The sequence below is a fragment of the Coloeus monedula genome, assembly GCF_965178545.1.
Source record: "Coloeus monedula genome assembly, chromosome: 2".
NCBI classification, from domain to species: Eukaryota; Metazoa; Chordata; class Aves; order Passeriformes; family Corvidae; genus Coloeus; species Coloeus monedula.
In genome coordinates this window covers 119,455,973-119,478,465 of record NC_138782.1, presented here as the reverse complement: position 1 = coordinate 119,478,465, position 22,493 = coordinate 119,455,973, and the positions used below count along the sequence as shown (strand labels likewise).

The 22,493-nt window shown below is 53.7% G+C and overlaps 1 protein-coding gene across 3 annotated transcripts in view; it reads right to left on the bottom strand.

Moving 5' to 3' along the window:
• Positions 1–22,493, bottom strand: part of OTOF (otoferlin) — a gene marked incomplete at both ends in the record, with an annotated part of 78,284 nt that overhangs the window by 31,587 nt on the left and 24,204 nt on the right. Inside the window, 14 exons of one of the 3 annotated variants that reach the window (XM_082276672.1) lie at positions 282–468; positions 778–964; positions 2,205–2,364; positions 3,440–3,524; positions 4,332–4,394; positions 4,766–4,897; positions 5,553–5,607; positions 6,157–6,283; positions 8,271–8,344; positions 13,906–13,935; positions 16,472–16,519; positions 17,529–17,549; positions 18,114–18,149; positions 19,908–19,943. In XM_082276672.1, coding sequence (XP_082132798.1) covers positions 282–468; positions 778–964; positions 2,205–2,364; positions 3,440–3,524; positions 4,332–4,394; positions 4,766–4,897; positions 5,553–5,607; positions 6,157–6,283; positions 8,271–8,344; positions 13,906–13,935; positions 16,472–16,519; positions 17,529–17,549; positions 18,114–18,149; positions 19,908–19,943 — 1,241 coding nt within the window. The remainder of the gene's footprint in view (positions 1–281; positions 469–777; positions 965–2,204; positions 2,365–3,439; positions 3,525–4,331; positions 4,395–4,765; positions 4,898–5,552; positions 5,608–6,156; positions 6,284–8,270; positions 8,345–13,905; positions 13,936–16,471; positions 16,520–17,528; positions 17,550–18,113; positions 18,150–19,907; positions 19,944–22,493) is intronic. The other 2 variants (XM_082276673.1, XM_082276674.1) reach the window with 2 other exon arrangements.

The following is a 22,493-nucleotide window of genomic DNA, read 5'->3' as shown; positions in this document are numbered from 1 at the left end:
GTTTCCCATCTTTGCCTGCATGTGTGGGAATGGGGAGCCCGACAAATGCTCATCCACCCATGGAATTCTTGGAAAAGCAAATTATTCTGGGGTATCTTTGCTTTCAGGTATTGGCTGAAGGCTTGTGACGGATCTCGGGTTTTAGAGTATTGGTCCAACAACCTCTCACATTTCAGGGCATCAAGGTCTCTCCAGATGGGCACCAGGGAATTCCAGGGGTGGGAGGGAGTCTGGGAAACTTTGGGAACTCTGCCAAAGGAATGCCCCCACTTCAACTTTACCTTTGTCCCCTTCGTTGGAGATCTTCCTCAGATCGATGAAATGGGTCCCAATGGCCACGTCGTTGACCTTGTCTGAGTCACGGATCTGGATCTTGATCCGTTTGCACAGCGGGGGGAACATCTCCGTGAAGATGATTTGCTCGTTCCAGAGGGGCTCGTAGCTGCTCTTCTGTATGGATGTCTTTCCCTGGGAAGCGGAAAGACACGGATTTCAGACAAGGGTTAGATGTCCCAAACCATCCCTCACCACCTGAGCTGCTCCCTTCCATCCATTCTGCCCTCTCCTGAGTAAAGAATTCCCTACCTCAACTGGAGAGCGCTCAAACCCATCATGGAGAGGGGAAGCATAGAAAACGAGGTGACCCCACACCCATCCTGAGGTGCCAGGTGACACCACACCCATCCCAATGTACCATGACAACTGAGACCATCTGTGGCTACCTGCTGGCCCTGCTGGTGTCACCTCCCATGGTCACCCTGGCACCTCCCCACTCACCTTCTGCCCCGCGAAGGCCACCTGCACGTAGGGGTCCACCAGGTCCTTGTTCTCCCCAATGAGGGCCTTCTTGACGTTGGCCATGATGCTGGTGTTCATCCGCGGCAGCCCCTCGGCGCGGTAGATCTTGATGTAGAACCGAGCCCACTGCCGCTCCGGGGGGACCCCGTCCGGGAGCAGGAGGTTCCTGGAATGTCAATGGATAGGGTTGGGAAGAGCTGCTGGGGTGGGGTGGTCAGGGAAGACTAAAGGTTGGATGAGATGGTCTCAGAGGTCTTTTCCAACCTTTGTGATCCCATAAAAGACCAAAGAGGAGCTGCTCCGTTTTCTGAGCACTGACTCCGTCAACTTCCACTCCATTCCATGGAAACAGAGTGAACAGGATGTTGGAAGAGTAATTTTTTCCTTATCAAGAGGGGCTCGGAGGATTATTTTGGGGAAGAAATGAACTCCATCCATTGTGGTTTTTTTTTATTTGCGGCTTTATTCCTCTGCAGGAATAGATGAGCACATGGGAATGCTGGGAACAAAATATTTCTAGAGGAATTCTAGGAATTGCTGGAGTTGCCCATGTCTGCTGGAAGGTGTCCCTGCCCATGGCAGGAGGGTTGGAATAAGGTGATCTTGAAGATCCCTTCCATCCCAAGCCATTCCAGGATTTTAGGAATAAGTAGAACATCACCACTACAGCCTGGAATGAAGCCCAACATACTGGAGGTGGCTCCTCAAACCCTAGCAGGTCAGGAAAGCTGTGCTGGTGGTTTCTGACTGTTAACAGTTGGACTCGATCCCAGAGGTCTTTTCCAACCTAAACCATTCCATGACTCCACGTGGGGAGAGCCTGAGAGGCAGATTTGAGATGGAGATGTTTATTTAGCTGGAAAATGTTGGGGCTGGAATCAAGTCCTAAAATCTCCTGATTTTTGTTCCATGATCTTTGAGATGTTCTGGGCAGTCCAGGAGCCCCGTCCACACACACAGCCTGGTAAACCTCATCCAGAGGTCCAAACCTCATCCAAGGCAGGTGCTTGCTCTGCCTTGGCAGTGGGCGCTGAGACCCCATCCCATCCCATCCCATCCCATCCCATCCCATCCCATCCCATCCCATCCCATCCTCCCACCCAGGGCCCATCAGGAGCATCAGGTAAAGAGTGGCTGGGTGACACCAGGCTGGTGTTGTTGTAGAGTTCAACCACCAGTGGATGGTCTGACCTGCCAGGAATGTCTGCTCTGTGCCAGGGATCACCTGGAATTGCACCAGGACCACGCGTTCTCTTGGAAAAGCACCGGATTGCTCCCTCTGGTTTCGTGGCTCATTGTGTGCCACCAGCCCCAGGTTTGGATCCTCTCATCCCATCCGAGGTAAAGAGAGGTGGAAAGCCATTCCCAAGGAAGTCAAGGAGAAGTGGATCCTGGCAGATCCTCACCCTTCAATGTCATCCTCATCCGTCTCGTTGGCCTTGTGCGGGGTCTTGATGTTGTCCCCTTTGCCCACCACGGCGATGTCACACTTGAGGTAGCCCTTGAGGCCAGCCGTGAGGTCCTCAGGGTCAGACAGGATGGCCCATTTGTGGTAGAACTGGTGCTCTGCGACCCAGGGGACAAAAGACACCTTGGTCACAACTAGACTCGGCCAACGCCACCAGGACACAGCCTTCCATGGAGTGGCACCTGCCCTGTGTGTGAGGGATCCCAACAACCCCTGGAAAATTTATTGGGAATATGTGTCTAGTGCTGAAGGCAAAGAAACAATGGGATAAACTGGGAGGGGTGGAGCCTCAAGTCCCCATTCTGGAGGGATTAAAACCCTTATGGATGTGGCACTTGGGGACATGGGACAGGGGTGGCCTTGGCAGTGCTGGGGATGGTTGGAGTCGGTGAACAGCCGCTCTAATCAACCTCCCCTCTCTTTTCCAGGCGCCTTCATGGCTTGGATGAAATGCCAGACATGGAGGGCAGAATCCAGTCCTGGACCTTCCTGTCCGGAACGTTGATGTCCTGCCTGGGAATGTCACCTGGGGCTTCTTCCTTGGCAGGGCGGGGCTGGGCTGGATACCAGCATATCCGGGAGGGATCTCTGACACCCGGGAGAGCTGGAGAAGACCTGGACCCAGGGAGAGCTCAGAGCCCCTTGTGGGGCCTAAAGGGGCTCCAGGAGAGCTGGAGAGGGACTGGGGACAAGGGCCGGAGGGCCAGGACAGAGGGAACTGGGAGAGGGCAGGGCTGGATGGGATATTGGGAAGAAATTCTTCCCTGTGATGCTGGAGAGGGGCTGGGATGGAATTCTTGGAGCAGCCGTGGCTGCCCCATCCCTGGCAGTGTCCAAGGCCAGGTTGAGCAGGGCTTGGAGCCACCTGGAATAGCGGGAGGTGTCCCTGCCCATGTCAGGGTTGGAATTAAATAATCTTTAAAGTCCCATCACACCCAAGCTGTTCTGGAATTCCATGAATTCAGGGGGGTATATGGAGCCTTCTCCAGAAGCACCAAGTGCTCTTTCCCTGACCTACGAGTGAGCCCAGGTGACCAATGTCTTGCACATTTACACTAAATTGGGAAAGCATTTTCCAAGGAAACCAGCGCCTGCCTGGCTCCTTTGCCAGGAATTTTACTCCACAGAGCAGGCACAGACACCCGGGAATTGTCGTAAACAACATTCACATACCAGGCTGGGTATAAACAGTCCCAACATCCATCTTGAAGGACCCCACCAGTGTCCCGCTCCGCAGGAGGTTTTTGGAGTGGATCACCTGGAAATCGAGAGGGGAAAACCACTCAGGAATTTTCCCAGGACCTGGGAGGCACAAAACGATTTCCGGAGCCCTTCAGTGCCAGATGGAAAAGGAGCTGAGGAGTTTTCCTTGGTCTGGGGAGGATTCTATGGACACCAAGAGGCCTGGTGGGGTTGGCAGCTCCTGATTAGTGGAATTGCCAGGAAGTTTATATTTGGAATGAACAAAAAATGCAAAGAAATTAATCTTTGGAGCAAGATCCCTTTTCCGGCCCCTATGGCAGCAAACATTTGGATATTTCCCTGATGGAGAAGCCTTTAGGATGCTCAGAATTTGAGGAAAACTGGGGGAAATTGTACGAGCAGTTTGTGCATGGGATGGATACGGATGATCCTAATTAACATGTCCTAATTGGGCAGGGAATCTGCAAATCTCGTCCATCACCTTCTTGCTTTTGGGAGGGCTGAAATCTTGGCTTTGCTCTCAGCATTCCCAGTCCTGGATTTCCACAAGAGGTCTGATGCTCCGGGAATTTCCCTGGCAGGCTCAGGAAGGTCTTTCCTCTCCCCAGGAATAACCAAATCCCAAAGTTTGGTTCTATCCAGCTCTGGAATACCAGAGACCACCCATGAAGGGACACAGGGAATGTGGGAGCTGTGTGGAGCCAGGAATGAAGGTTGGAACAGAAAAACAGACTGGAGGACTGCAGAAGAGAATTCCTGTTGGGAATCTCACATCAAGGACCTTAAATCCATCCCAAAAATGGGTTGTTTGCTTCCAAAGCCCCCCAAAAAGGACAAGGACAAGGCCACCGGGGTCACTTACGGAGAGCTTGATGATCTTGTCGAACATGACATCGGGGGGGACGTGGAAATCGAAGACAAAATACTGGAAGGGAAAGAGGAATCGTGAGGGGTGGGATCCATCAGGATCGGGAACACCCCGGAGAAGCTGCGGATGCCTGGGGGAGCTCCTGCAGCCCACGGCCCAGCAGGGATGCATCCATGCGATCCCAACGCTGAGCGTGCGACCACGTGGATCACTGACCCCCCAATGAGTGGGGGGAGGCAACGGAAGCGCTGATTTCTTGGAAAACCTGGGAATAACTGGTCACAAAATTCCAGAGGGCAAAGGCTTCGTTTCTCATGGGTGGTTTGAGATTTCACCTTATTCCGACAGGAATTCAACCCAAAAAAAAACACGGAGAAGAAAGAAATCACCGGATGGAGGGGTGGGAGTAGCAGAGGGGCTGGACCCACCTCGTTGTAGTAGGGACAATTGGTGGATTCCTTCATGGACGTGTATTTCTTCTCCTCCCCCACCTCCACGCACACCACGGGGTCCATGTTGAGCCCCACGAGCTGCCGGGCCTCGATGATGGTGACACTGACCTGGGGAGAGGAATTCCCAAACTTCCACATCCCGGGAGCAGCTCCAGGCTGCCGTCACCCATCCCCCCCACCTCTGACCAAGGGGAATTTCCAGTGCAATGGGGTCTGCTGCTCCCACTGGGACACAGGTGAGGAGGGGCTGGTGGGGTGTGGGATGCAGGAGATCCCAGGAATCCCGGTTATTCCAGCCCCAGGGTGTGGGCGCTTCGCACAACATGGAAAATCCAATGGATTTAGCCAAGCTGTGGGATCAGAGAGACCCATCCCATTGGCTTCACTTCTGCTGGAAAACACAACGGGATCGTGGAGTGATTGGAATTGGGAGGGATCTTAAAGCTCATCCCATTCCACACCTTGCCATGGGCAGGGACACCTTCTGCTATCCCAGGTCGCTCCAAGGAGAAATTCCCTGGGGACAGCCTCAAAGAGAGCTTAATTTGGGCTTAATTTGGGCTTCACATGCTGGACACCAACCCCAGGAAATGACTTAATCCTGCATTTATGGCTCCACCAGTGAAATTCCAGCTCTTGGGATATCCTGGTTCCAAGCCCAGTGAGTTGAGCCCCACCAGGAGCTCGGTCCCTGCGAACAGTGTCCCCAAGCCTGGGTTGTGACCCCCTGAGCGGAGCTTGGGGACACAGCAGTGTCACCGACCTGGTAATCCATGGGCCTCCCGGCACTTGGCTCCATCCTGATGTCAGGCTTGGACCTTTGGAAGAGCAGAAGAAACTCTGGGTCAAAGCACGGATGGAATTCATGGAATCATGGAATGGTTTGTGTAGGAAGGGACATTAAAGATCATTCAGTTCCAACCCTGACACCTTCCACTATCCCAGGCTGCTCCCAGCCCCGTCCAACCTGGTCTTGGATACTCCCAGGGATCCAGGGCAGCCACAGCTTCTCTGGGAATTCCATCCCAGCCCCTCCCCACCCTCCCAGCCAGGAATTCCTTCCCAATATCCCATCCATCCCTGCCCTCTGGCAGTGGGAAGCCATTCCCTGTGTCCTGTCCCTCCAGGTCCTTGTCCCAAGTTTCTCTCACTACAAGAGCAGGGTCACCCTCAACATTCCTTCAACCCTGGGACCTGGAACACTCCACAGAACTTTGGTGATCACTGCTGCAGGACAGATATTCCAAAAAAAACACCCTGCTGGCTCCATGGGACAATGATTTCCAACATTCCCCGAGTCAGGGGTCAGACATTTTTGGGATGTCCGTCCTCACCTCCCACTGGCACAATCCCAGCTGGGATCTCACCTTTTATTGGAGACATTGGTGGTGACAGCGGTGACAGAGGCCAGGGAGATGGTGTCTGGCTCCAGGCCTGCTCCGTATCTCATGGCCTTTCTATCCAGGTCTTCTGTTTCCAGAACAGCCGGATCATCTGCAGGAACGGGACAAAGGAATGGCTCCGGTTTTAATTTCCATCTGTGAATAATTAAAGGCTGAGAGAAAGGAAACCAACCCATCCCCTCGGCCGGGAACGCAAAAACAATGGGAACCAGGTCGGGTCTCGGACAACCTGCTCAGAAAAGGGGTTATCAGAGAGCTGACATGGAATTCCATCCGGGCAGAATTCCTGCGGAGGGTTTTGGGAACAAAAAAAAAGGAATAATGATAAACACCCCAAATTCAGGGGGGGGAAGAGCATTGGAGGAAGAGCTGGGGATCTGAGGAGCACAAGAGATGTTGCCAAGACAACCAATTCCCTGGTTTTGAGGAGAAAGGGGTGAAAAAATGGGAGGAACCGGTCAATTCCAAGAGGAAAAACTACGGCAGGAGCCCAGATCCCACCAGCACATCCCCATGCCTGGGTTTCTGTTGGAGGAAGGTGCTGGAATGCTCCTTTCCTGTGGGAAAGGGAGTCCTCAACCCAGCTGGGAGACTGAGACGGAGCCAGAGTCACACTGCCTCCAGCTCTGGGATCCTCGGCATAGGACGGTCATGGAGCTGCTGGAGCGGCTCCAGAGGAGACCACGGAGCTGCTCCCAGGGCTGGAGCCCCTCTGCTCTGGAGCCAGGCTGGGAGAGCTGGGAATGTTCACCTGGAGAAGAGAAGGCTCCAGGGAGAGCTTGAAGCCCCTTCCCAAGCCTAAAGGGGCTCCAGGAGAACTGCAGAGGGACTGGGGACAAGGGCTGGAGGGGCAGGAGGCAGGGAATGGCTTCCCAGTGGGAAAGGGGAGCTTGGGGTGGGATGTTGGGAAGGAATTCCCAGCTGGGAGGGTGGGGAGGGGCTGGGCTGGAATCCCCAGAGAAGCTGTGGCTGCCCCTGGATCCCTGGAAGTGTCCCAGGCCAGGTTGGAGGGGGCTTGGAGCCACCTGGGATAGTGGAAGTTGTCCCTGCCCGTGGAACAAGATGAGCTGTAAGGTCCCTTCCCACCCAAACCATTCCATGATTCCTTGATGATGAAGGACTTGAGCAGGTCAAGTCCCACGACCTGCAGGCGATGGACAGACCAGCACCTCCCAGTTTGGATTTTGGTCATCTGGAGAATCTGTTAGCCCTAAGCAGGACCATTCCCACCCATCCCACCCCCTTCCATAGGCAAGGACACCTCCACTATCCCAGGTTGCTCCAAGCCCTTTCCAGCCTGTCCCACCTTGTGAACAGGTCCTGATCTAACCCACCAGAGGAGCCTGGATGGGATGGAAGCACCCATGGAATGCTGGCTTGGCCAACAGGCAGTGGGTGCAGGACACCCATCCCATCCCATCCCATCCCATCCCATCCCATCCCATCCCATCCCATCCCATCCCATCCCATCCCATCCCATCCCATCCCATCTGCAGTGGCCAAGGGTCGGAATAACAATCCCAGCCCAGGGGAGGTGTGGGACAGCCCGAGGTTCCTGGGAAAGGTGGGATCAGGAGCTTCCTGGCCGTGCAGCACTGACCACACCACACAGTGACCATTCCCTGACCATGGATAAATCCAACTTCCATGGGACCGAGCGCCCCATTCCTGCCTTTGCATCCTGGATGTTTTCCCATGGTCCTGCTGGAAGCTTTAACCACGAGGGGAACACCCAGGGCCTGGGAAGAGCACCCAGGTATCCATGCCAGCATCCCAGGCAAAATTCCCTTTTCCTATCCTGAAACCTGGCTGGAAAGCAGTGGAAGTTTTCCCAGCACCGCGATCCAAAGCAAGGCTTTTCCCTGCCTGCAAGCGCACATTCCTGCTTTTCTTCGCAGTGGAAAACTGATCCTGAGGGTCTGAATGGAAACAACAATGAATTTCCACCTGCTGCCCTCTCCTGCCTTTCCAGAGGTATCCAGTTCCAGCCCCACCACGGTGCCCAGCCCAGGGAACAAGCAGCCCTTCCTCTCCCGCTGCTGCTGTCCCAGGAATCCACCATCATTCCACGACCGTACCTTGTTTCCGATGCTCGTCCTTGGACGGACGTGTCTTTCCAAGCTTCATGGCTGAAAAAACTCCTTTTCCAGCTCTGGATGGAGAGAGGGAGAATAAAAATTCCCATTAAGTGCTGTATTTTAGTGTTTTCTAGAACCTGGGAGGTGGGAACAGGAGGAATTTCTTCCAAAGGGAAAAGAGGAAATATCAGCTGAAAAACAGAGCAGGGAATATTCCAGAGGCAGAGGCAGGATCACAGTGGAATCCACAGCCCTGGAATCTTGGAACCCATTTTTTGTCTGGGAATCATAACTTGGGATAACTGAGCAGAGTCCCTGCTGGGGGTCCGTGTTGTGGTCCCACTCCTCATCTCTCCCAACCGGTTCATGGAATTTCTTTCCAAGAGACCAAAAAATGAAACGACTGAAAATGAAACACCCAAAAATCCAAACATCGAAACACCCCAAATTTCAGACACCCCAAATTTCAGACACCCCAACTACTCCCCCACCTGTGAGGGGGGAATGTTTTTAATCGGAAAATTCCCGTCACTGGAAGCGTAGGAACCTTGGCAGCTTTGCTGGAGATGTTCTTGGGGCAGCTTGGAAATAACACGGGACCTCAGCTCCAGGCTGGACCTCAGCTCCAGCCAGGATCACACCCCACCTGCAGGCTGGACCTTTCCTCAGCTCCGGCCAGGACCTCACCTTCTTCTTGTACCTCACCTCCAAACTGGGACCTTCCCCCCGCTCCTGACTGGACCTCAGATCCAGCTGGGACCTCACCTCCTTCCTGGATCTCACCTCCAGGATGGACCTCACCTCCAGGATGGATCTAACTTCCAGACAGGACCTCACTTCACCTCCAGCCCTGACCTCACCTGCTGCTTGGACCTCACCTCCAGGATGGACCTTTCCCCACCTCACTTCCAGCCCGGATCTAATCTCCAAGATGAGCCTTGCCTCCAGGTTGGGCCTCACCTCCAAACGAGGAACTCAGCTCCAGGCTGGACCTCTCCTACAGCCCAGGTCTAACCTCCAAGATGATCCTCACCTCCAGCCTGGAACTCACCTCCAACTGGGAGCTCACCTCCAGCCTGGACCTTTCCTCACCTCCAGCCAGGCCCAGATCTCACCTCCAGGCTGGAGCTTTCCTCATCTTCTGACTGGACTTCACCTCCAACATGAACCTCACCTCCAGATGGGAACTCACCTCCAAGCTGGACCTCACCTCCAAGCTGGGATCCACTTCCAGCCAGGACAACACGTCACCTCCAGCCTGGACTTTTCCTCACCTCCAACCCAAATCTAATCTCCAGCCAGGACCTCACCTCCAGCCAGGACCTCACCTCCAGCTGGCTGCCAGGCCAGGGGATCCAGCAGATCCAGAGCTCCTGGATCCTGTGGGATTGGGATGTGCTGCCCACAAGGCAACGGCATGGAATCTGTGGGGTTTCCCAGTCCCACCTCTGGATGAGGCCAAGGGGTCAAGCTTTATCCTTGGGAATTTTTTCCCAAGACCAAGAAACCCTGGAATTGCAGCCAGCCTGGTGCATCCTGGTTGGAAGCAACCCCCAGAAGTCTGCAGGCTGCAGAGAGAGCCGGAGCAAGCGGGAAGAAAATTAAGGAGACTGGGAAAATAACATTATCTGAGGAAGAGGAATCCAGTCGGGATGAGATCCAGGAACTATTTAAATCTGGGACTAAAGCAACACTCCGGCCTCTGGGAGCTGCGATTAATTCCCAGGAGGCTCGATGATGGTGCAGTTTTTCCATGGATTGGAGGAGAAAAGGTGAGGATAAGGGTTCTGTACCTGTAATCCCACCAGGAAACACCCAGGGGATGGAACCCTTTGGAGCTGTTTTCAAACTCATTTCTTTAATGAGGAAATGCTGGAATCACAGCTCAGGTTCTGGAATTCTGCTCCCAGACCGCTCTCCGCCACAGAGATTCCTTCCAGCCCGGAATACCCAGCAGCCACAGCCCTCCATAAGACAACACACCTCCAGTTGGATTACATTCCTTTCTTTTCTGTGGAATTCTTAGAACCGGAGAGCAAAAAATCCCTCCAGTCCCAGAGCTGCCATTTTACCTGTGGATGCTCAGGGATAAAATCCCTGTTCCGGGAATTTCTGAGGTTCCTTGGGAAGGAAAACCAAAGTGAGGAGCAGCTGGTGATGGACCCTGCAGGGAAAAACCTGGCAGGGTCCTCTCCCATCCTCCCAAATCCACGGACACCGAGGATGCTTTGGATCTCTCGGATGTTCCCATCAGCAAAACGATGACGTTGGTTTTGGGCCATTTGGAAAAAACTGGGATTAAGTGCTTGATCCAAGGAATGTGCGCTGAGACCCATCCCAGCATCACCATCCCAGCATCACCATCCCAACCCAGCCCCTTCCCAAGGGATCCATGCGGGAGCTGGGATCACCCCTCCGGCCCCTCGTGGAGTGGGGACTCAGGGAAGGAATTGGGATCAGCAGCTCCATGTGTTCCTAAAGGCCCTGGAGCTGGGGAAAAGCCTCTGGAACATCCACGGGATGAGGTGGATCAGAGGGAAAAATCCAGAGAGCTCCAGGCCCGTCCATGGAACAGAGCCCCAGGTGCTGTGTCCGTGTCCATCCCGGTTCCTCTGAGCCAATTCCCAGCACTGGGAATGGAGCCCTGGGAAGGGGAAGGGGCAAGGAATAACAGGGTTTCGAGAGTGCTGGGGGAAGGGGAAAAAATGGAAAGAAACAAGGGGGAAGGAAGAGGGGAAAAAAGAAAAAAAGGGGAAAAGAAGGGGGAAAAAAGGATGGAAAAGAAAAAGGGAAAATAAAGAAAAAATTGGGAAAAGGGGCAAAAAACGAAAAAGGGGAACTAAAGTAAAAAGAGACAAAAGGAAAAAAGAGGGAAAAGAAAAAAGGAAGAAGAAAAAAAGGCAAAAACATAAAAAGAAATAGAAAAAAGAAGGAAAAGGAGAAAAGGGGAAAAGACAGGGAAAAATGAGGGAGAAAAGAAATGGGGGGAAAAGATGGGAAGGAAAAACAGGGAGGTAAAAATGGGGATGGAAAAATGGGGAGGGAAAATAGAAAAAAAAGGGAAAAAACACAGAAAAAATTAGGAAAAAAACCCCAGGAGGAATAAGCAGAGGGGGGAAAAAAGAAAAAAAATGGGAAAAAAAGGTAGAAGGAAAATAAATTGTGGGGAGGAAAAACCCGAGGGAAGAACAGGGGGAAAGTAGGGGAAAAAAAAGAAAAAAAAAAAAAACAGAAAAATTTGGGAAAGAAACCCCAGGAGGAATCAGCGGGGGGGGGAGAAAAAAAAAAAGGGAAGAAAAAATAAAGGAAAGAAAAAACATGCGGAAAAATCCTGTCAGGATTAAAACATGCTGAGGATAAAGCAGGGAAAAAACCTCCAAACGAACAGGAAAAAGCACCAGGAAAAGGAAGGGGAGAAAAAGAGGGGGAAAAAAAAAACAGGAAAAAAGGAGAAAAAGAGGAATAACAGGAAAAAAGAGACAAATAAATTCCAAAGCAGTGGATTTTGGCCGATTTTGGCGGCACTTGGCAGGTGTGGAAGAGAAGTGAAGGAACAGGATGAGGATGAGGACGGAGCCATCCCAAATGTTCTGGAGCAGCTTCCCAGTGGCTCATCCCGATCCCCAACCCCTTCCCAATCCCCACCCGTCCCTTTTCCCAGCTGGGTGAGCCCTGCCCAATCCCAAACACCTCCCCCTTCCCATCCCAGCTTCTACCTTCACCCAGCCCTGCAGGAGAAGGTTCTGGAAGAGCTGAGCCGGGAATGGCGGCACCTCTATGGTGGAACGTCCATCCCAGTGCCCGAGGGGACGGAGCAGGGATGGGGGATCCCTCCGAGCCTCCTCCGTGGGCGGAGCGGGAGTTTTGTGGGATCTTCCCGATCCCTCCGCTGCTCCCGCCACGCTCCCGACGGCGCCGGTGGGAAGCGGGGGCTGGCGGAGAGCTGACACCGTCTCCACATGAATATTCCATGAGGATCCGCGGCCCCGCGGAACCTGAGCTGCTGCCACGGCAGCCGGAGCGCTCCTTTGCCAGTACCCGGCCTTCTCCCTCTTTCCCGAAGAGCCGATCTCCGGAGAAGCTGCTGCTGCTCCGGCACATCCCACCTGGATTCTGGAAAATTTGGGGTGGAGGAGGGAGCATCCTGATGCTGATCCCACGTCAGCAGAAACTTCCAACGAAGTTTGGATCCGTATTAGACACGGGAGATTCCACCCAGCCTCCAGAAGTGCTCTTCCCGTGGATTTTCTGCGGTCTAATACGGGATTGAGCATGGATCATCTCCAGTTCCACAAATCCTCCTGCTGCTCCTCTTGGCTTTGTCCTTTAGGATTTCACCCACGGGGATCTCCCGAATCCACACACAGGGATTCTGGAGCCACAGCAGGGAGTCAGGAGCAGCCTCTCCTGGCCAGATTCCAGTTAAAGATCCCGTTACTGGTGAATTATCCATGGATAAAAGGACGTTGTAATCACTGCTTTTTGCTGGGAGCAGCATTCCCACGGCTCACTTCCTTGCAGGAATTCCACCTGTCAGGAATCTTCCTGTTCTTCCAGGGGACAGATCCCGGTTCATCCTACACCCACCACCCTTGGGAAGATCCCAACCCTCAATCCCTTTGTGCCTCTTCCCAGAGGAAGGACCAGAGCTGGGAGATCTCTTCCTGTTTTTCCTGACTCTGCCCTCTCCTTGAGGACATTTTCCTCCTTTCCCACCTCGTCTCCTCTTCCTCACTTTATCCCATTAATTGGGAAGGTCCATCCATGGGATGTGCCATGAATTGATCCTTAAACCACAAAACAAGGAACGGGAGCCAGAAGAGACCTCCTGGGTGGGGAAGTGCCTGGGGGTGATTCCAGGAGCATTCCCTGGAGCTGAGTTTAAATTTGAGCTGAGCTGCTCCAGCAGAGCTGGAGGATCGGGCTCTTGGGAGAACAGCCCGGTCTGGTATCCATGAAAACAGCTGGGAATAAGAGGAAGGCAGGAGCTGGAGAAACCTGGCAGCCTAATGAGGGCACAGGAGCTGTTGGATCATGGAATCAAGGAATTCCCAAGTGGGAAGGGACCCACTGGGATCATTGATCCAACTCCTGCCCAGGACACCCAAGCAATCCCACCCTGTCCCTGTCCAAGCGCTCCTGGAGCTCTGGCAGCCTTGGGAATGTGACCATTCCCTGGGGAGCCGTTCCAGTGCCTCACCGGCTCTGAGGGATGGACCTTTTCCTGATATCCAAAGAAAAGCTGGATCTAAGTCCCATCTGCACCCTGACCTCTCCTGTCCTGTCCATGCCCAGGCTGGGAAACTCCCTTCATCCAGACCGGACAGATCCAGGCTTCCCTCAAAACCTCTCAGTTCCCTTCTGGCGCTGCCAGGCTCCAAAGCTTTTGCAGGATAAACATTCCTTGGTTTTTTGGATAAATATTCCCTGCAGTCTCCAAACCCTCAGGCCACACATCCAAGAGAGCCAAGTTTTTCCAGGGTGGACAGGTCCAGCTTTGGAAAAGGGAGAGCACAGCCACCGGATCAGCTGGAAAAGTGGGAACCAGGAGGAAGAGGAGCAGGGAGAGCAAACCAACCAGATCAGCTGGAAAAGTGGGACCAAGGAGGAAGAGGAGCAGGGAGAGCAAACCTACTTGTGCTCCTTGGTCTTCTCCTTGCCTTTGCTGGAGCCAGTGGCGGAATATCGAGGGAATAAAAGGCAAACAAACTTCAGTGCACCAAGGAATCCGGGAATCATGGAATGCTTTGGGTGGGAAGGGACCTTAAGGATCCCTAATCCCACCCCTACCATGGGCAGGGACACCTTCCACTATCCCAGGTTTTTCCAAGCCTGTCCAAGCTGGCCTTGGATGCTTCCAGGGATCCAGGGGCAGCCACAGCTTCTCTGGGAGTTCCAGCCCAACCCCTCCCCACCACCACAGGGAAGAATTCCTTCCCAATATCCCATCCAAACCTCCTCTCTCTCAGCTTAAAATTCAGGCGGAAAACATCCCTGCATGGCTTAGGATACCCCAGCTCCCAGCACTGGAGCTGGAAGCGATGGACATTCCCTGGATTTGTGTTTGGGGCTGGCAAAGCAGCACCGCTGTGCAGGACACGTGGGATTCCCGGATTCCGTTCCCGGATTTGGGAAGCTCCTAGGCAGGGGACAAGGCTTCTCCTTTCTGGAGAGGGGAATGGTTTTCCTTATCCCCCTGCAGAGGTGCATCCATATCCCCCCTCCAGAGGGGCTTGTGCTGCAGGGTTTGGGCTGGATCTGGAATTCCTCATTCCCGCCCCGACTCCACATCGGAAACATCAATCCCTTCCTTCCCCGTTCCCTTTGGGATCCTGCTCCGCTCTCTGGCTTCTGTTTTCCGTCTCTCTCATATTTCTCCCTCCAAGTCCTGCCTCCCTGCTTTCCTCTCCGGGTCCTGCCTCTCTCCTTCCGTTTTCCTCCCTGGTCCTTCTTCCCTGTTTTCCTCTCAGATCCTGCTTCTCTCCCTGTTCTCCTCCCTATTTTCCTCCCTGGACCTGCCTCCCTGTTTTCCTGTCAGGTTTCCACTCCAGTCCTGCTTCCCTCTTTTCCTCCCTGTTTCCCTCCCAGGTCCTGCTTCCCTCTTTTCCTCCCTATTTTCTTCCCTATTTCCCTCCCAGGTCCTGCTTCCCTATTTTCCTCCCTATTTTCTTCCCTAATTTCCTCCCGCATCCTGCTTCCCTCTTTTCCTCCCTATTTTATTCCCCAGCACTGCTTCTCTCCCTGTTTTCCTCCCCGGTGCTGCTTCCCTGTTTTCCTCCCGGTTTCCCTCCCTCTCCCTCTCTCTCCCCCATTAACCGCCCTCATTGTCCTGCAGCAATTAGGGAGGAGAAAGCAATTAAGCAGCTCGGGGATGTAATTAAGGAAGCTGGAGTTAATTACAGCAACTCCTCCGCCGGGCTGGGGACAAGGGACAGGGGGACTGATTTCAGAGCCTGAAATTCCAGCTCCTTGTGCTCTGAGCGGCTGGAAAACCATCCAGGAAAAGATTAAATTGTGAAGGGCTGCTGGATGGGTTTTGGGAGAGGGGAATTCCATAAGGGCTCCAGGAAAACATGGGACACGGGTGGGAAACTGGGAAGAGCAGCACGGGCAGGGATCAGCTTGGAGCCTGCTCTGATCCAAGCATTCCTGTTTTTTCCCTGTCCCGATCCTGCTGTGGAAGCACAGCGGGAAAAATTATTCCCGTGCCAGCTGAGCTCCTCCCGGGAGCACCAAAGCCCAGCTTGGCATTGGAAAAGCTGCCAGGAGAGGAATTAAATCATTCCACGCCTCCCCCCGGAGCTCAGGGATCTGGTCCAGGTCCTGCTGGACACATCGGAGATGGATTGGCCGGGATTCCAGGCAGGATCCCTATGGGATCACATCCCTCAGATCTCACTGGCTGGGATCCTTCCCTCCACAGCCCGGCTGGAAAACTCCCACTCTTCCCGATCCAAACTGCTCTGGGTGGGCAGAGGGCCTGGAATGTTCCCTGGAATCGGGATGGCATCCATCCCTGGGTGGGCAGAGGGTCTGGGATGTCCCATCCTTGGGGATCCATCCTGGGGTGAGAAGAGGGGCTGGAATGTCCCCCAGAATCGGGATGGGATCCATCCCTGGGTGGGCAGAGGGTCGGGGGTGTCCCATCCCTGGGATCCATCCTTAGGAGAGGGGCCAGGGAAGTGCGGATCCTGTGTCCTTTCCCTCATCTCGGATGAGGGATGCAGGAACACGGTGCATTCCAGGTGTGTCCCTCCTTTTCCCGTGTTTCCCTCCTCCTGCTCCAAGTGTTTCCCCCATCTCCTTCCTCTCCTGATTCCTGCATCCCCTCCATTCCTGGCACTCGGATCAGGGTGTCCGGGTGGGTGGCTGTGCTTCCTGAGGGATCCAGGACCCTTTTCCAAGGGCCTGGTGGAGCAGCCAGTGCCAAATTCCTCTTTGTCCATCCTTTCCTTTTCCCTGGGCTCTTCCAGTCCAACCCTCCCTGCCAAAGCTGACCACGGACAGTCCCAGCCTGGGCTCCAGGGGCCTGGAATGTGCATGGATGGGGAATTCCCATCTGATCTCTCAAACCACTCAGTTTGGAACCCTTTCCTTGGGAAATTGGACTCCTGGTCCTGCCCTGCTGCTGTTCCCCAGGGATTCTGCTGCCAAGGGCCAGGGTGTCACCCTGGGAATCAGGGATCAGGGAATCGGGATACCTGAACGGCAACACCAGGTGTTTTTTCTCCTTCCCTTTGGCCTTGGCTCTGCAATCCAAAGGAGCAATTCCATGAGATGTGATCCAGGGATGGACCCTCATCCACCTTCTTGCCCCAAACTCATCCACGTGCACGGAGCAATCCAACAAAGCCAATCCAGGAGTGTCCCAGAGGGAGAGCTCCCTGCAACAGGGCTTCCCAAGGATCCCACGGCATCCAGGGAATTGGGAACAGAGGCAGGACAGCACTGGTGGGGCTGGAATGATGGAGGGATGGAGGGAGGGATGGATGGATCCACAGATGGATGGATGGAGGAAGGGATGGATGGAGGAATCCATGGATGGATGGAGGGATCCATGGATGGATGGATGGATGGATGGAATGGGGGAAGGGATGGATGGAGGGATGGAGGGATCCATGGATGGATGGATGGAGGAAGGGATGGATGGAGGGAGGGAGGGAGGGAGGGATCCATGGATGGATGGATGGAGGGATGGATCCATGGATGGATGGATGGAATGGGTGAAGGGATGGATGGAGGGATGGATGGATCCATGGATGGAGGGATGGATCCACAGATGGATGGAGGAAGGGATGGATGGAGGAATGGAGGGATCCATGGATGGATGGATGGATCCATGGATGGATGGATGGATCCATGGATGGATGGAATGGGTGAAGGGATGGATGGTTGGATGGATGGATGGATCCATGGATCCATGGATGGATGGATGGAATGGGTGAAGGGATGGATGGAGGGATGGATGGATCCACAGATGGATGGAGGAAGGGATGGATGGAGGAATGGAGGGATCCATGGATGGATGGATGGTTGGATGGGTGGATGGATAGCTGGGAATACAGACAAGCAGGACCCTCGAGCCCCTTCGGAAGTCCCTGACCGGAAGGAGACTTGTCCTTGCTGGGATTAGGAAGGACAGAGGGAACCCCAGGGGTGAGTGATCCCAGAAAAGGCCCTTTCCACGGATCCAAACACCATGCTCCCATCCATGCACACACCATTCCCAAAGGGAAGCAGAGACACCACATCCCGTACCTGGGATCTTCCGGGTCTTCACTGTTGGGAGGAGACGGAGCCAGGAGGAGGAATGTGAGGAATTAACGAACATTCCCAAATGAACACAGCCACCCCCAGCCCACGGGAGAAGGACGGGGGAGGGGCTGATCCTCAAATCCCAGAATTCTTTGGGTGGGAGGGACCTTAAATCCCATCCCATTCCAACCCCAACACCTCCCACAATCCCAGGCTGCTCCAACCTGGCCTCGGACACTCTCAGGGATCCAGGGGCTGCCACAGCTTCTCTGGGAATTCCATCCCATCCCCTCCCAGGGAGCAATTCCTTCCCAGTATCCCATCTATTCCTGCCCTCTGGCAGGGGGAAGCCATTCCCTATGTCCTGACACTGTAATTCCCAGTATCCCTGTATTATGTGGGATATGGTGGAGAGGGAGCACAGGATGAGCTTGGCCTGTATCCCAAATCCTGGATTTATGCCAAGACCAGCACCTACTTGTAAAATGTGGGTGCCTGGGATGGGGGCAACCCCCCAAAACTGGGATTCCCCCAAAATCCGGGATCCCTCCAAAATCCGGGATCCCTCCCAGCAGGACATTTTGGTACCTTGCCACTGCCTTGTATCCATCGTTAAACTTAATCCTGGAAGAGGCACCGGAGAGAAAGAGAAAAAAAATCCAATCAAATCCCAATGTCAGAATTCCTGAGGGAGCAGGGACACCCCTTCCCAGGAGGATGAGGCCGTGTCCAAGCTCCGGGTGCTCCAGGGAGGGAATTCCAGCCCAGGGTGTTCCCCTCCCCCTGTTCTCAGGAAAAACCCGGCTGGAGGCTGGATCTGCACTTCGGGCATGGGGAACAGGAGCTGTCCCCAGCACTTCCAGAATTATCCATTGCTCCTGCTCCATCTGAGAGGTCTTCACCGGGACAGGTTGGGGGCAATTTACATTCCCAGCATTCCGGAAAATCTCCAGGTGCTGGAGGCTCTTCCCTGGGACTCATGGCAGCACCTGCTCCATTGGTTTGAACCTTTTCCTGATTTTCAGGATCCACAGGATGCATTTTTTCCCAAGGAATTTAATGGCACATTAAATGATTAACATAATTTAATTAAATTTAACGGAGGGGTTGGAAAAAAAGATGGAAAACCTTGACTGGGGCTGTTTTTCCCAGGATGGAAAGGATCCCAAACTTCCTGTCCATCCTGGTGGTGGCACGGATCTGGAGTGTGACATCCCAAAGATCCTTTGGGATCCCACAGATCCCAAAGATCTGTGCCCGAACGCCACACGGATTTGGGAATTTTGGACCCTCCTTAACTACTTGGACATGGATGAATTATCCACTATCCCAAATTCCAACCATTCCCAGCACTGATCCATGTCCCCAAGTGCCACGTCCACACGGGAATGGGAATGCCCTGGGCAGCCTGTGGGGAGTTTCATCCCAAGTTCTCCCGTGCCTGGCACAGATCCCAGCTTTGGAGCAGGTGCCGGAGGGATAATTAGCAACAGGCAGTTGGACAAGGCTCGGATCCGCCGGGACACGGAAGAAGAGCTTCCATCAATAATTCACCGGGAGCAGATTCCTTTCGGCTCCGAGCTCTGTCCTCGCCATGAATATTTCAAGGACAGCCCCTATCGGGTGGTGCTTCCCGGGATCTCAGTTTCCAGAGGGTTGGGAGCTGGGCTCAGCCAGGTTTGGGCAATTCCTGAACTGCCTCTGGAAGTGCCCATCCCTCTTGGCTTTCCCTGGGAATCTAAGGGTGAGTCTGTACTGGTAAATAAATCACGGAATTGTAGAATCCCGGGATGGTTTGGGTGGGAAGGGACCTCATCCCATTCCATGGGCAGGGACACCTCCCACTATCCCAGTTCTCCATCCTGGCCTTGGACACTCCCAGGGATCCAGGGGCAGCCACAGCTCCTCCAGGAATTCCAGCCCAGCTGCTCTCCACCCTCCCAGCCCAGAATTCCTTCCCGATTTCCTGTTCTTTGCTGTTTTCCTCACTGGAACACATGTCCCGCTTTTTCTAGGATCCTGTCCTGGTTCCAATGGTTTCCCATTTCCTGGGATTTTTTAGCTCATTTTTTCCCTCCTCTGGATCCTTTCCCGTGATTTTTTTCATGGATGCGTTTGGTCAAAGCTCCCAATGGATCAAGGAGCTGAAGCCATTCCAGGGACCTGGCACATGGGAAGGCTCCACCTCCCATTCCTGGCTCCTTCACCCCTGGATTCTGTGTGGGATGAGCAGGTTCCAAACTTGGGATCCCCAGGGAAACACAAAAATGGGATTTAACAAATCCACGTTCTGATGTTCCTGGATTTAAGGAATTTTCCCTGGAAAGCATGACTTGGGAGGTGGATCAGCCCTGGAGAGGGGGATCTGCTGTGGGAATTTACCTGGAATGCTGATCTTCTTCTGCTTCGTCTCCAAGGCTTGGGAATTTACAGGGAGAGAGGAAAAATTCCAGCTGTGATGTGAGGATTAAGGGCTCTTCCATTGTTTTGTAAACCAGGAAAAACTTGGGAACACTCTGGCACAGCAAAGCACTCCATGCACGGCTGGAATCCCAGGATCCCCCCCAGGCCACTTCCAGTGGTGTCCACAGGATCCAGGTCTGTCCCAGACCGGATTTGGGGGGATATTTGGCCAATATTCCACATTTTCCAAGTGGTTCCCTCCTCCCTGACCTCCTTTTCCCGCTCCTTCCTTCTGATTGGGATGGATTTGCACAAATCCCAAAGGAAAAGTGGGAATGGGTGGGTGCTGTACCCTGTGCTGGAATTCCTGGAAGGAGGAAAGGGGAATTCCCAGCCCTTGGAAACCTTGGAAAGCCCTGCCATCATCCCAGTGATGGAAAACCCTTCCCAACACTTGGAAAGCTATGGGATCGCTTCCTGGGGGGTGCTGTTTACACATAAATGCCCAAATTTTGGGAATTCCCAAGCAGAAGTGTCCATGTGGATCTGCAGACACGGGAGGGTCACACATTCCCAGAGACATTCTGGAAAAGAGGGAATGAAGGTGAAAATTCCTGGTGCCAGAGCACGGGATCAGCCTGGATCCAGCACCGGCCAAGGAAGACACCCAGGAAAAGATGGATCTGCTTCCCCTGGAATCGGCAGCTCCACAGCACAATTCCCAGAATTCTCTGCTCCGTGGGAATGGGACAAGGCTGTCCTGGATCTGCTGGAGAGGGATCTTCCTCTGCTTCCAGAGCTGCCAAACTCTGGGATCTCTGGGCTCAAGCCTCTCCAGGATGTCTGTGCCCGGATCCCAGGGGATTCTCCAGGAGGAAAAGGGGCTCAGGGTTGGGAGTGGGCTGGGAGAAAGGCAGCACAGGGCAGGGAATGTCTGAGATTATGGGAAAAGTCTTTGAAATTAAATCAGGTCCCCATGTTTGGGAACAGATTTCAGCAGGGCCTGGAATGCCAGGAAAAGGGGGAAAGGCTTTAAACCAATAAAGGCTGGATTTAGATGGAATTTTGGGAAGGAATTGCTCCCTGGGAGGGTGGGGAGGGGCTGGGATGCAATTCCCGGAGAAGCTGTGGCTGCCCCTGGATCCCTGGAAGTGTCCCAGGCCAGGCTGGATGGGGCTTGGACACCCTGGGATAGTGGGAGGTGTCGGGATTGGAACAGGATGGGATTTAAGGTCCCTTCCCACCCAGAATATTCCATAGGTTCGCAATTCCCTGTCTCCAGGGCTGTGGATTGGCCTGGCCCACGATCCCTGAGGCTGCTCCTGTGACATTCAAGGGACAGGGAGCTCCCTGCCTTCTTTATCCCACTTTTCCTTGTGTATCCCACTCCCCTTTTCCTTCCCATCCCTGCCCCTCTGCCCATTCCTGACCCCTCCCGCAAACCTTCCATCCATGTGGAGAACAGGGAATCCAGAGGGATCCCTGGGCTGGAGGAAGGACATCCTGGGGCATGGGATGGGGAATGGGATTGGGAATGAGGATGAGGAAGGCCAGGACAGGGTCCAGCAGGAGCCCTCCGCATCCCGCCAAGTTCCCTGTTGGAATCGCAGCTCTGGAAGCACCAAAATTCCTATTTTTATTCTTCCAATCCAAATTTTTCCCAGGTCTGGGATCTATAAGTGATGGAGCAGGAAGGGCCTTCCAAAGGAGCTGGGACATTTTTGCTCCCAAAGGAATTTTAACGAAAGCCTTTCCCTTTGATTCCAAAGGATGGTTCACGTCCAAGTGCCCTGGGATCCTTCCCAAAAGCTGGAATGTGGAACCTCTTTCCTTTTTTTTCTTTTTTTTTCCGGCCTTTTTTTGATTCCTGGTAAACCCCAGCATGGAGTTGCTACAACCTGAGCCATGAATTTCCCGGAGGAAAATCCTCTAGGGAATCTCAGTGAAAACAGGGATAAAACGCCATTAACATCCCAGAGGTGCCGAGATCTGGGAATTGTTTGGGATGGGGGATAAACCTTTCCTATCCCAGGGAATTTCCTGTATTTCCAGTATTCCCTGCATCATCCCCTTCCTGCTGCTTTTATGGATGCCTCTATTCCCGTTATCCCTAAAAACCCCATTTAAACGGCTTTGCCGCAGGAATCTCCCTCTTCCAACTTTTATCTCCACATCCTCCCTCATCCCTGACTTCCAGAAGAAAGGGCTGGGGCAATTCCTGCCCCTCCCAGCCAGGATTGATCCAGGTTGATCAGGAATCCTGGGATGGAAAATCCTGGTCCAGGTCTGGTTTTCTGCCCTGATAATCCAAAGGAGTGCATGGCGCAGCCAGGGAAAAGGCGGGATGGGATGGGATGGGATCAGTGGGATGGGATGGGATTGATGGGACAGGATGGGATGGGATGGGATCAGTGGGATGGGATGGGATCGATGGGACAGGATGGGATGGGATCAATGGGATGGGATGGGATGGGATCGATGGGACAGGATGGGATGGGATGGGATCAATGGGATGGGATAGGATGGGATGGGATCAGTGGGATCAGTGGGATGGGATCAATGGGA